The sequence below is a fragment of the Panthera pardus genome, unplaced genomic scaffold (genome assembly GCF_024362965.1).
Source record: "Panthera pardus isolate Hobbes unplaced genomic scaffold, ASM2436296v1 HiC_scaffold_25, whole genome shotgun sequence".
Taxonomy (NCBI): domain Eukaryota; kingdom Metazoa; phylum Chordata; class Mammalia; order Carnivora; family Felidae; genus Panthera; species Panthera pardus.
In genome coordinates, this window is record NW_026526821.1 from 58155721 (window position 1) to 58170698 (window position 14978).

The window sequence follows — 14978 nt, forward strand, 5'->3', positions numbered from 1 at the left end:
GGTTCATGACACACTGTCATCATGAATCCATGCATGGCCTTATTCCATCTGATTATTTAGTTCCTTTTTAACAACGTGGTAAACATCTGCGAAATCACCACCACAAATGAACCACATTACCAGTGGTCCCATGTCCCATCTCCCTGCCTGCCCCACTGGTGGGAACCATCAACCTGTTCCTCATCACCTTGCTTTTTAAAAAAGAGTTATAGTGCATTTATATGTATTTGCTAACCTTTTGACCACCTTCACCCATTTTCTCGTCTCTTTGCCTCTTGCCTCTTTCAACCACCACCCTGTTTTCTGCATCTATGAATTTGTTTCTTTGTTGTTGTTTTGTTTTATTTTTTTATGTTCACATGTAAGTGAGATTATATGGTATTTAACTTTCTTTGTCTAATCTATTTCATATATATATTCTAAAAAGCATATTTTTAATTTTTGTGGCTTAACTTTTTAAAAAAGTGGTATCATGTTATTTGTCATCTTTTGGGACTCTGTCCACTTAATATTATCTTAAGGTTTATCTAGATTCATTGGCCATTGTGTAATATTTCACAGTTTACTCATCCACTGTCCTACTGATGAGCATCTGGGTTGTTTCCAGATTTTTTTTTTTTTTTTTTTTTTTTTGCTATTGTGAACATTCATGTGTATGTTTCCTGCTGTGCACATGAAGATGTTATCTTGGGTGTGTATGTCCAGGAATGAACCTTGCAGGGTAAGGGAGTGTGTGGCTGTGATGTCCGGGGATGGGGCCAAACTATTTTCCAAAATGGCTGTTCCAGGTTACCCTCCCACAAGCAATTCTGTGGATTCCAGTGTTATTTCCAAAACATTGGCATTTTTAGATCCACTCCTTTATCCAAAAAGCTTCATCCCTGAAACTCACAGTCATTGATGGAAATCCTGCACTTTTGATAATAATAAAATGCGTAGGAGAATCGTCTAATGTGGCAGCTGCTCAAATATCTGAGACAATGTTTTATATCTCCCAGTCTTTTCTTCTCCACACTGAATTCTCCTGGCTCCCAAATTTTTACCTTCCTGCCCACTTGCTTCGTTATGACTTCAATTTATTGATGTTCTTCTTGAAAGGTAGATAGCCCCAAGGGTACAGCCCGGTGCCTTAGGAGTGCTCAGAAGACAGGGCTCTTACTTTTATGGCGGGGGGGGGGGGGGGGGGGGGCGGGGGGAGCTGAAAGGAGGGCTCCTATTGGCTTTTATCTTTCCATGTCACTCTGTTGGTTTCATTTTAAGTTTGTGGGCAACAAAAATAACCCTTAAGTATTTTTTCACATGAATTAAAATTGGGCCTTCCAAAACTTCTCTGTAATCTGTGAAATACTCTACATAGATACAAAATATTGTCACTTTCAGATTATTGTCATTATGCAGGTAACCATTTGAACCCAGGAGCAGCCACTCCCTTATTCCTATATTACAACTTCTTAGTTGCAATCTGCAGTTGTATTTACCAGTATCTTGAATCTCGTAGGCCATCCAGTCTTCTCAACCTGGTGAAGCTCACATATTTGAAAAGTATATCTCTCATCGCCAGCTCAGTAAATGAAAGTGATATGAGCACATGTAAGATGTTGAGTACACATTATGTTTGCTAGGTGTCCCTGAGTAAGCTTTTCCAGCCAGCCAGGAATTCCCTCGGCTAACTTATCATTCAGCCCACATTTTGCCATTTCATCACTTGGCAGCTGGGGACCCTTCCTCAAGCAGGGGCCAGTTCTGGGTACCCTGGCTCTGCAGCGTTTTCCTTCTCTACCTGCCCAGCAGCTTAATCAGATGGAAGTGGCATGACTTGAGCGTGACATGTTTGAGTTCTGTAAGATCTCTGCTGCCTTTTCTAAGAAATCAAAGCCTATTTTTCAAAATCTTTTTCAACGTTTCTTGTAAGTGGTTTCCCCTCTGGGGTAGTCTCACTGCAGAGAATTCCAAAGGAAAAGTTAAAAAGAGACCCCAGTATGTGGTAATGGGTATTTAGTTAGCCTTTTTCATCTTAATACTTGCCTTAGAATCCATTCTTCAAGACCCTGAGGTACTAACTTTCAGTTCTCATTGGGGATTTGCCTGAAGAATGGGCCACTCAATGGAGCCTGAGTTGGGAAGGGACCCTTGCTCCTGAATTTGACTAATGGACAAGGGAAAGGAAGGGGAAAAGGATATGATTCCAAAGCATGTTTACAAGAGAAACAACAAAATACCCAATTCTCATTTCCTCCCACCTCCCCCGGGAATGTAGTTGATTCCAGACTCCACATCAAGTTCCTGTGCAGATGTCGGAATGTTTCTTGCTCTTTTTGGCAACCCTGGGCATATGATGGGTAATGCTCATTCTTGGTGCAAGTGATACCTCACATGGGTTAGGGAATTTCCATAACACTGACTTCCCTTTTAAAAACAACATTTACTGAGTTTTTCTGATTATAAAAGTTTATAGTCCCTTTATAGAAAATGTGAAATTTAGAGAAAACTGTATAAAAAAGAGGAAAATAAACAGTGCTATAACCTCACTGTCCACAGATGTAGCCACACATGCACAGTTTATTTGCATGTTTGTGCACACATGCACATACACGTGACCAGCAGGAGCTGAGGGACTAATCACACAGTGACTTTGTCTGTGTTTCCCATGGTGCTTAGAACCTACTCATTGGGTGGTTCTTCCTTCACTCCTGAATGAACATGTGAGTGGGCAGGATGACCTCTCTAGAAATCCTTGGGTGATACAGAGCACTGTTGTCACTCTTCATTTACCACATGATATCAGTTTGATGCTTAGAATGTCCAGTTCTATATAACACCCAGACTGAACTGGGTTTAAAGTAGAAACTTTTCCCCAGCTCCTTCAGGATAGTTTCTTCCCTGCAGAGAACTAGGCATGGGGGCTTCCCCTTCCCTCCCTACCCCTCCTCCCTGAAACTTGCTGGGGATGGTTTGACCCCTCTGGGAGCAGGGAAGGAAAAAAATGGCTAGAAAGTTCCCTCTGCTCAGCTTCACACTTTGGGGGCCAGGCAGACTCTGGCTTCCTTGTCCCTTTGGTGGCTTCTTCAGAGCAGACCATGGGAATGTTCTAGTATGCCTCCCTTGTCTTGGTGAACAACTCTTTCGGAAGCCTGACTGTCCATCCTGGGGGCCTCTTGCTGGGCAGAATCTGGGCTCTCCCACATGTCAGCTCTTTTGCAGACAACTTCTTGCTATGGGAACTACTCAGCCATTCTTGGCCTGAACAGACTATGGGTGTGATGGCTGAAACGAGGGTGATAGCCACTCTCCTCTGCCTGTCCACCAAGTCCACTGGCCAGCCCATCTGTACTCTATAAGGAGTCCTATGCCATAGCCAGATGCTAACTGCAGGGACCTCACCAAGACCTCTTCAAGTGAATCATGAATCCCCTTCTGCTAGGCCTGAGGTGATTGAGCCACATCCTGTCCCACACACCCTTCACAGATAAGAGGGTCTTGCCATAAGAAATCCCCTTACACCTCCTCCTCTCTCTACCTCATGAGTGATTTGAGTTGAGGACTTTTTAGGGTTTTAAAACCCAATTTTAGCTAAATACCTGAGGATGCAAGTCCCATAAGATGTGTGTCTCAAAATTCACTTTGCTATCTGTTGTCTGTTGTCTTCATGCCTCATCCTGTTGTATAGATACTACGTGGATGGATGGATTGAAATATTGAGGTATGGATGAGTGTGCACAGAGGTGGATGGATAGGTGGGTAGACCGCATGTAATACTGTGTAATTTTTAATCTTTTTTTCATCATGATAAGTGTACTCTCTAATTCTGATCCCCTATATCCCCCATCTCCCCACCCACCTCCCCTCTTATAACCATCAGTTTGTTTTCTATAGTTAAGAGTCTGTTTCTGGTTTGTCTCTCTCTCTCCCTTCCTCTCTTTTTTTTCCTTTGCTTCTTTGTTTTGTTTCTTGAATTCCACATATGAGTAAGATCATATGGTATTTATCTTTCTCTGGCTTATTTTGCTTAACATTATCCTCTCTAGCTCTATCCAGGTTGTTGCAAATGGCAAGATTTCATTCTTTCTTTTTGTGGCTGAGTAATATTCCAGTGTGTGTGTGTGTGTGTGTGTGTGTATGACATCTCTGTATCCGTCCATCTATCGATGGACACTTGGGCTGTTTCCATAGTTTGCCTATTGTAAATAATGCTGCAGTAAACAAAGGGGTACATGTATCCCTTTGAATTCATGTTTTTGTATTTTTGGGGTAAATATTGTTGATAATGTGATTACTGGATCATAGGACAATTTTATTTTTAACTTTTTGAGGAACCTCCATACTGTTTTCCAGAGCGGCTGCACTAGTTTGCATTCCTCCCAACAGTGCAAGAGGGATCCTTTTTCTCCATATCCTCACCAACACTTGTTTCTTGTGTTGTTGATTTTGCAATATGGTATGCTTTTTAACAGCACTAAGCCTGGAATGCACCTAATTAGGTCTAACCCTGGGCAAGTTATTTCATCTTTTTGTGCCTCAACATCATCAACTGTAAAATGAAGCAATTCATAATGTTAATGATAGTCCCTACCTTATGAGATGTTTTTAAGAAATTAATGAGAGAACACATGTAAAAAGAATTGAGCAGTGCTGGCAAATAGGAAGCACTCAAGAAATAATTACCTTTTATGATTACATGCCTATTTATCTCTCAGAATATCGTAAACATTTTCACATTAAAATATTTTAAATAAATATTGTATAATGGTACAAAATACTTTGTGGATGTTCCAGAATTCATTTAACCATTTCCTTTATTGGAAGTTTAGGTTGTTTATGCTGTTTCTCTTTTCTAGTCTTTATCTGTACCTGGTAACTTCCTTAGGAGAGATTCTAGACAATTGTAACCAATCTCAACCCTCATGGTAGTTCCTGATATTTGTACCCAAATCCCTAATATTTTTGACCTAGGAAATTTGTTGGTTAAGAACTGTATTTAGCTGTTTCAACTTGCACTTATTGGATGATTAGGGAAGATAAGTACTTTTAACATGCATTTTGGCCATATGTATCTTGTGGGTACGTGTTATCACCAGACCACTTTCTATTGAGATATTGTTGTTTTCCCATTAATTTATATGAGCTGTCTATATATTAAATATACATTTTTTAGTTTTCACATTTTTTGGAAATAATCATCTCAGTTTATTTTTACATTTTAACTGGTGTACCTGATCATAAAATGGAATCAGAGGATAGTCTGGGGTTGGTATTACTCAATTAAATAAAATGTAGAGATATCTATGCTGCCAGACAACTAGGCAATTTATTTCTGTTCCTACCTCCAAAACACCAGATTATTTCCCAGAGCCTTGAATCTGACCATTCTTTTAGGTACTAAAGAACCTAAAAGGTTGTAAAAACCTACTATTTTACAACTAAAATAGTACTATTTTACAACTAAATATATAGGGAAGGTTTTAAGTGAGTTTCTTAAGAGGTGATGGGATTTTCAGAATCTGTAGTTGAAAGTAGGAATTTCTGGCCTCTAATTCTGCATTTTTAGACTTTGCTGATGTTTTCTTTTATCTCCTATCATTTACTCTTCATCTGCACATTTTGGTCCCCCTTCCCTGAAGGAACCTCTCAGTTTGGCCCCACAACCTTGATGCTCAGTTGTGTAAGATTTGCCTTTCCTATTTCTTCATTTTTCCTCCTCCCCCCACTTTCCCGGGCTTGGGTGGCTTCTGGTAGGAACTGATAGGGCTGGAACCAGACCAGAGAAACATTAGACACTGTCAAATCCTACTACTTGGAAATTAAGAAAAAAATAAAGAGGGATGTCACAAGAAACTAAACAGAAAAAAGAGGCTGAATGATTATGGAGGGGATTGTAGAAAAATAGCAGAAATCATTACTGCTAGAAACACTGTGCCTTCCATGCTCTGTATTTTTCTAATTCCACCATGCTCCAGGATTTCCACTTTCAACAGACATGCACTTGGATACCGTGCATGTCATGGACCTCTTCTAATAAGGAAAATGGAACAGACTTCTATTTTTTAATGTAATTGATTATAAACATATATCAGTGCTAATAAAACACATCAAAAACATAAGTAGGACATGAGAAGTTGAATCAGAAGTAGCCGTGTTATTCAATATTTTAATAGCATTTGCTACCAAAACCTTAAAACAAAAAAGAATAAGTAAACAAATGAATAGTATAGTAAAAAGTGAAAATGACTATCACATTGGAAAAAGAGGAAAATGGTAAAATCATGGCAACTCACATGATGGACTATTATGCAGCTATTGATAACCCTGTTTTTAGAGAATTCCTAATGACAAGGGGAAATGTTTATGGTACAAAGGGGAGGGGAGAAAGTAGAAAGCAAAACTGCACACATGCTAACTGTTTCACATGAACACCCACAGAGTACATACACATATTGAAGCTTTGAAAAAAAGACTAGAAGGAACCACACTGAGGTTTAAATGGCGGTTTCCTCTGAATGGTATATTTTTGTCTTGATACTTGTCTGATTTTTCCAAATTTCATTTGCATATATTTTCTTTATAATAAAAAGAGGAAATACAATGTAAACATTGTAAGAAAAGAAACTGTAAGTTTTATTTCTATATTTTCAAATCGCAGCTTTAAATCTGGCTTATTCTTTCAGCTTGTGCGCTTGGTTTTTCCTGATCTTGGTACCCGGAGGCTAGGCACGAGAGGAAGTGCCAGGTAGGTTTATCATTTTGTTTTATTTGAAATGTTCAAAGACAAACATTTTGAAAAATCAAAAAATGGGTGACAAAAAATGCAAAACTAAATGAACTATAAATATCAACTCTTACCAGAGAATTCTCATACTTCAAATGAAATCCTAGTGCCTGGAATAATTTAGGTGATACTAGAATGAAGTGTTCATTTCTGTTTTCTTAGTGATTTTGTTAAAAATATGCAAGTTAGGGGCACCTGGGTGGCTTGGTCGGTTAAGCGTCCGACTTCGGCCCAGGTCATGATCTCGCGGTCCGTGAGTTCGAGCCCCGCGTCGGGCTCTGTGCCGACAGCTCAGAGCCTGGAGCCTGTTTCAGATTCTGTGTCTCCCTCTCTCTGTGACCCTCCCCCGTTCATGCTCTGTCTCTGTCTCAAAAATAAATAAATGTTAAAAAAAAATTAAAAAAAAATATGCAAGTTACAATATGTTTTCTTGTTTGAACACTTTAAGTGTTTTGACATAAATGTCTAACTGTTGAAATATTTAAATAATTACACACAGAGAGCAATAGAACTGTTTTAGTTACTCTTTGAAGTAAAATTTCTAAGCCCTCATCTAATTAGCATATTTGAATTATTTTTGAGAGACCAGGTACCTACGTTCTATGTATTTTTAACGCAAAAGGAAATTCCAGTGTTATCAGGTGCATCGGGTTATAATTGTCACTCAATTACTATTGTTATTTGTTGTTTCTTTTAAATGAAGAAAAATAGGAGAAATCAGTGAGATCAGGAAATCAGTGAGAAGGGACGGAAGCCAAATTAGGAAAGAGGCCTGCTACCCATGAGGGAATGAAGACAGCCGAAGCATTTGCCAAACTAAACACTGGGTAATAGTTAATTTGAAAAAGTTTTGTCCTGCTGTTTTGAGCCTAGACAAGCAGCTACAGTTTCCCAGCTCAGCAAAGTGCCTGGGCTGCAGAGAAGGAACCTCCTCCCTCTTGGGTTTCTGAGAGCTCGAGTCCAGTTCTCAGTACAGGGAACGTTGGTATTGCTACCCTTCACTTTAAAAACGTTCATGGCAGTGACAGCAGGAGCCTCTCCCTGTCACATCTCTCTAAGACCAGACTGTCCTAAATTGGGGAAGAAGAGTGGAACATTTGCAAGCCTGTTTCAAAGCTGATGTGTATGAAGTAGTATGAATCTGTCTACATAACAGAGCTAATAGATGGAGTAAATGATAAAACTCTGAGAAGAACTTCAGGTCTTCATCAGCGAGTCTATTCTGTAGCTTCTGTAAAGCATGTCAGTGGTTTGACATAATCTTTAAGACAACCTTTATTTTTCAGGTATCATTATGATGGAATCTGTATCAAGAGAAGTTCTTTCTTCTATGCCCAGTATTGCTACCTTCTGGGTGAAAAAAGGGATCACAGGTTAGTATCTATCATTTAGGTATTTTGGTCATGGGTCACTATCTGCCTTTTTTTTTTTTTTTTTTTTGGCTGTTCCACTATTAATCCTTCTTAAGGATGGAAACACACACATCACGTCAACATGGCTTTGATGTGGGCAATAAATCAGTCTCTGGCAACATCACTGGCCAGAGAAAGGCATTTCCAGTTCATTCTCTTGGATACTTTTCATTATAAGTATCATCTCAATTGCCAGAGCAATTTGTCATTGAGTGCATCTTTGTTCTTCTCAATTTCTCTGTAAAATTTGATGGAATTGGTCACTTCTTAAAACTTCCTTTAGCTCTCAAGAACTTTTCATCCAATTTCTTCCCCAGAATGATCCCTCTGAGTCTCCTTATCTCTCCTCCCCTTATATGCAGGCATTTTCCTGAGACCCAACCAGTGGTGCTCTTCCAATCTTTGGCCCCAAGATATTTCATCCTTCTTTATCCATCACCTATCACCATGCCCTCACAGATGACTCCTCCCCTAAGTCATTTTTGATGGACCTTTCTCTCCCACCTCCCAGCCATTCCTCTTGGACTATCTACTGGACATCTCCACGTAGATGACCCACTGGCACCTCATACTTAGTACGTAAAAATATAAATTTTTAATCTCCCTCCAAATCATCGCTGCCTCTTGACTTCCTTATTTCAATCTATGATACCAGTAGGTAGAATCTGCACAAAGTGTTACCCCCAAAGCCATCCCCGACTAGCTTGGGAACAAGAGAGTCAGCCCAGAGATGGTTCTGAAGCTGTGGGGCTCATTCAGACGAGCACCTGGACCAAACAGGAGGCGGATCAGAAAGATCTGTCCAAGGCAGTGTCTTCAGTTGGTTGAGTCCATGTCAATAGAAGGGAGCACAGATGACTCAGCCCGGCCTGTCCCATCAAAACCTCAAACTTAACCTCAAATAAAGTCATCACATTCTTCTTCCAACCAGCTCTTCCTCTTAAATGTCTTATTCATCGATTAGTCACAAAGATGGAAAAATTACATCAACAAAAAATAGAGAAGTTAGGGAAGGGAATAGATAGGAGATTTATTTCAGTTAGGGTTAGAGCTTTCCTTGTGCTAATGTATTCTCCCGCTTGCTGACCCGTATGCTCCTCAAAGGCTAGGCCTAGAGTTTGTATCTTTTTGCCCCAGGGCACCCAGCAGGCAGTTTGGAGAGCCCTGCAGCATGACATGGCTGTTGCTCAGTAGCACTTAGAGGCCATTAGTGTCCTGAGGTCTCTGGGTCGATGTCACAGAGAGAGGGTCTGGAACTGGTCTTTATGGGGAAAGAAGTAGGCTTCATCCTCAGCAAGGAAAAGGAAGGCTGTCAGGGACACAGGTAAGAACAAGGGTAACATTGGTTTATCCATGACATAGGCCCAGCAGCGGGTGTTTTTCATGCTCAACACATATTTATTAATATTTAATAATTGATAAACTTTATACAGTCTTGGCCAATTAAGAGATATTTTTAAGCACTAAGATCTAAGGTAACCTCCTTACCAATTCCACATTTTTAGAAATACTAAATATATATTTTAGAATGCAGAAATATAATAAATGATATATTGCTGTTAATAATCCATGAAATATACGGGTGAAAATGTCTTCTATTTCATTGTATCTTTTATATAAGGACATGTGTGACAAAGTTAGGTCTCGAAGTAAAAACTTCATTTCTCTGGTTTTCAGATAATGAAAACTATAGAACTCATCATTCACTTATTTGTTTATTCAACAAATATTTGAGTTCCGACAATAAGTCAGGCCCTGTTCTAGTTACTGGGGATGAAAAAGTAAACAAGATAAACAAGGTCTCCCTCTTGTCTATCTTAGTGGGGAAGATGTAAGACAATAAAGAAGGGACAATAGCAAGATTTATCTGAAGACAGTAAAACAGGGTCATGGGAAGCCTCCTTGAGAAGATGCCTTTTGAGCAGAAATATGAAAAAAAGAGTCAGCCAAGTGAATATCTGAGGGACAAGTATTGCAGACAGAGGAAAGAGCAAGCCCAAAGGGCCTGAGGCAGGAATGAATTCAAAGAACAGAAAGAAAGTCTGGAGGTGGAGGTTGGCGAATGAGCAGAAGAGTGGGAAGAGAGGAATCTGAACACAGAAGTGGGACCTATAAGTCTTGGCAAGGACGTAGGATGTTATTCTGAGTGTGATAGAGAGACACTGGAGAGTCTTAAGCTGGGAATTGATTTTTTTATTTTAATTTTTTAGAAACTTTACTATAGTTGACATACCTGTTACATTAGTTTCAGGTGGATAACATAGTGATTCAACTTCTCTGTGTTATGCTGTGCTCACCATAAGTGTAGCTACCATCTGTCACCATCCAATGCTATTGCAATACTATTGACTATATTTCCTATGTTGTACCTTTAATCCATGTGACTCATTTGTTCCATAAGTGGAAGCCTATATCTCCCTCTCCCCTTCACTCATTGTGCCCATACCCCATGCCCTTTTCTCTGGCATCATCAGTTTGCTCTGTATTTATAGGTCCAATTCTGCTTTTTGTTTGTTTATTCATTTGTTTTGTTTTTCTAAAAAAATTTTTTTTAATCTTTGTTTTTGAGAGAGAGAGACAGAGTGTGAGTGGGGGAGGAGCAGAGACAGAGGGAGACACAGAATCCGAAACAGGCTCCAGGCTCTGAGCTGTCAGCACAGAGTCCGACGCAGGGCTCGAACTCACGAACCACGAGACCATCACCTGAGCTGAAGTTGGACACTTAACCAACTGAGCCACCCAGGCCCCCCTATTGGTTTTGTTTTTCATATTTCATATGTAAGTGAGATCACATAGCATTTCCTTCTCTATCTGACTTATTTCACTTTAACATAATAACCCTCTAGGTCCATCCATGTTGTTGCAAATCACATGATTTCATCCTTTTTAATAGCTGAGTAATATTCCATTGTATATATATATCACATCTTCTTTATCTATTCATCAATTGATGGACACTTGGGTTGCTTCCATATCTTGGCTGTTGTAAATAATGCTGCAATAAATATTGGAGTGCAAGTATCTTTTCAAATTATCTTTTCTTTCTTTGGGTAAATATCCAGCAGTGGAATTACTGGATCATGTAGTGTTTCTGATTTGTATTTTATGAAGATTAAATGAATTAATACAATGAAAATGCCTGAAACAGCACCTGGCACATAGTAAACATTCAATGTGACTCTTAAGCATATTGCTCTTGACTTTGATGTATTTATTTTATCATATCTATGATTTTTTCATGGTATTATGTCTATGGTTATTATTTTGGTCATTTTATTTTTCAGCATTCCTATTTGGTTCTTTTGTATAACTTCTATTTTTTTGTGGAGGCTTTCTATTTTTTCATTTGCTTTAAGAGAATTTATGACTACTGGTTGGAGCATTTCTATAATGACTGCTTGAAAATCTTTGTCAGATAATTCCAATATCTGAATCATTTTAATATCAGTGTCAGTTTATTGTCTTTTCTCATTCAAATTGTGGCTTATCTAATTCTTGGTATTATGGGTGATTTTCTTTCTTTCTCCTTTTCTTTCTTTCTTTCTCTCTCTCTTTCTCTCTTCCTTCCTTCCTTCCTTCCTTCCTTCCTTCCTTCCTTCCCTCCCATATAATTGACATACAACATCACATTCTTTTCAAGTATACATAATAATGATTTGATGTTTGCATATGTTGCAAAATGATTATCACAGTAAATCTAGTTAACATCCATATGCAGTTACATAATTTTTTTCCTTGTGATGAGAACTTTTAAGACTTACTCTCTTAGCAACTTTCAAATATGCAATACAGTATTATTAATATAGCCACCAAGCTGTACATTACACCCCCAGGACTTATTTATTTTATAACTGGAATCAAAAGGTACAAATTACCAATTATCCATACCCAGCCCTCTGCCCCACCCCCGGCAACCACCAATCTGTTCTCTTTATCTATAAGGTTAGTTTTATGCTTTCTGGGTCTGTTTGTTTTTTGTTTATTTGTGTTTTTCTTTAATTTTTTAAAAAATGTATATTTATTTATTTTGAGGCAGAGAGAGAGTGTACATGAGCACACATGCAAGCAGGAGAAGGGCTGAGAGAGAGGGAGAGAGAATCCCAAACAGCTCCACGCTGTGAGCACAGAGCCCAGTGTGGGACTTGATCCCATGAACCATGAGATCACGACCTGAGCCGAAATCAAGAGTCAGCTGCTCAACCGACCAAGCCACCCAGGCACCTCTGGCTTTAAAAAAATTTAGATTCCACATGTAAGTGAAACCATATAATACTTGTCTTTCTCTGACTTATTTCACTTAGTATAACACCCTCAAGGTCTATCCATGTTGTCCCAAATGGCAAGATGTCATTCTCTTTTGTGGCTGAATACTATTCCATTGTGTGGAATACACACACCATATTTTCTTTATCCATTCAAAAGTCAATGTACACTTAGTTTGTCTCCATAGCTTGGCTATTGTAAGCAATTTGTGATGAACATAGGGGTGCAGATATCTTTTTTGGGTTAGTGTTTTTATTTTCTTTGGATAAATACCCAGAAGTGAATTTGCTGGATAATATGGTATTTCTATTTTTAATTTTTTGAGGAACCTCTATACTGTTTTCCACAGTGGTCCCACCAATTTACATTCCCACCAACAGTGCACAAGGGTTCCCTTTCTCCACATCCCTGCCAACACTTGTTATTTCTTTTTTTTTTTTTTTTGATAATAGCCATTCTAACAGGTGTGTGATAGAGGTTATATTTCATTGTGGTTTGATTAGCATTTCTCTAATCACTGGTGATGTTGAGCATCTTTTCATGTACCTGTTGGCCATCTATATGTCTTCTTTGGAAAAAATGACTATTCAGATCTTCTGCACATTTTTAAATTAATTTTTTTTGCTATTGAGTTGTATGTTTATATATTTTGGATATTAACCCTTTATCAGATATATGACTTGCAAATATTTTCTCTCATGAAGTAGGTTGCCTTTTATTTTGTTGATGGTTTTCTTTGCTGTGCAGAAACTTTTTTAGTTCAGTGTAGTCCCACTTGTTTATTTTTGCTTTTGTTGTCTTTGCTTTTGGTGTCAAATTCAAAAAAGTCATTGCCAAGACTGGTGTCAAGGAGCTCACCACCTATGTTTTCTTCTAGTTTTATGATTTCAGGTCTTACATTCAAGTCTTCATATCATTTTGATTCAATTTTCGTAGCATAAGAAAGTTCCATTTTTTGGCATGTGGCTGTGCAGTTTCCCTGGCACCACTTATTGAAGAGACTGTTGTATACTCTTAGTTGCTTTGTTGTAATTAAGTGACCATATGTGTGTGGGTTTACTACTGGCCCTTCTATTCTGACCCATCAATCTATGTATTTTTCTATTGTATCCTGGACATTTTCTATTGATTTTCTGTTGTATCATGAGCATTTGGGTTATGATGTTAGAGACTTTTGATCCTGTTTAAATCTACTTTAGCAGACAGTCACCCTATTTAGGTTTAGCATGTAAGTTCTGGTCTATTTTTTTTGTGCTGTAGTTCCAATGACAGTTTAGTTTTCAGAACCCTTGCATGCTGCTCTGGTCTGCTTCATTCTTTTGGCACTGCAAGGTCTTCTGATCAGTTCCCTACTAGTACTACCTGTAGGGGCTGAACCTGCTTCCCTGGGCCACCTTCTGTGGGGAATGCAGACAGCCAGAGTGGCTGGGCCTGAGTCCTTTTCTGCCAGTTGGCGTGAGTCAGGGAAACACCAGGTTCTGCTGGCATTGCTCCTATGGATGTAATGCCTGCCCTTCTGTGCACCATTGAGTTGGCCAGAGGATTCAATACTGTCCATGCAGGCAGATCAGCCCACCTGTCAGTGCCCCGGGTGTGGAGTTGGGGATGGTTCAGCCCACCAGGATGTTGAGGCTGCCACTGTGGTCAGACTGGGTGGCCAGCCCATACTCCAAGAGCAAGGGTTGTAGCCCCCTCTAGGTCTCTATTAGACTTCCCTCTCCTAGTCCTTTGTTCGGAGAATGCAGATTTTTCTTGGGATTTATATCTATGTCTGCTGACAGTCTAGATTTCAGGTCTCTCCAGTATCCAGTCCAGATATGCATGGAACATGAAAAGAAAACCCAGGGCACTCACCACACTGTCACTTCTCTAGGCAGTCCCATCTTCTTCCCAGCTTTCAGAGCCCTCGTATCATGATCCGCTGAAAAATTTCTGGGGTATTTATTTGTATTAGAGGGAAGCAGCAAGGAAAAGTGAATCTACACTATCTTGTTCCCTATACATCATTCTAACTGCCTCAGAAACCTCCCGAAAGCAGACCATATATATATATTATAAATTAATGTTATCAGTGATTGGGATCCTTGATTATACGATTGTGCCTAAAAAATTAAAATATGATGAGTCAAAATATGATGGTAGAGAGTTTTAGTTGGGACAAGATGGTGTAGATCAATTTCTTTTTGCTAAGCACAACTATGAACCCTGGAAATAATGCAAGAAGCAAACAAAGAAAAACTCTAAAAAGTGGCAAGAAGAAAATGAGCTGGTTGGGGACCCCAGGGCTGCACAATCAACACAGTGATAGGGCATCCTACATCTTTCCCCACTCATCCAGGCCCACTGTTTCCCAACCCACTACCTAGCAAGATGAGGCATCCAGGTAGATTCATTTCTCCTCTCATTCCTCTAATAATATTGGTCAAGGGGCAGCAAGAGGGAGTCCCACCAAAAATAAACAGCTAGGGAAAGCACTCTCCTTACTCTCTGGGTCTGAGACACTCCTTTTCCACCATGAGATACAATAAAGAGTGTGAGCT

General features: G+C 39.3%; 1 protein-coding gene across 6 annotated transcripts in view; it reads left to right on the forward strand.

Annotated features, from left to right (window-relative positions):
* Positions 1-14978, forward strand: part of RFX8 (regulatory factor X8) — a 258335-nt gene that overhangs the window by 203514 nt on the left and 39843 nt on the right. For all 6 annotated transcript variants that reach the window (XM_053890564.1, XM_053890563.1, XM_053890565.1 and 3 more), the window contains 2 exons: positions 6663-6724; positions 8050-8136. In XM_053890564.1, coding sequence (XP_053746539.1) covers positions 6663-6724; positions 8050-8136 — 149 coding nt within the window. The remainder of the gene's footprint in view (positions 1-6662; positions 6725-8049; positions 8137-14978) is intronic.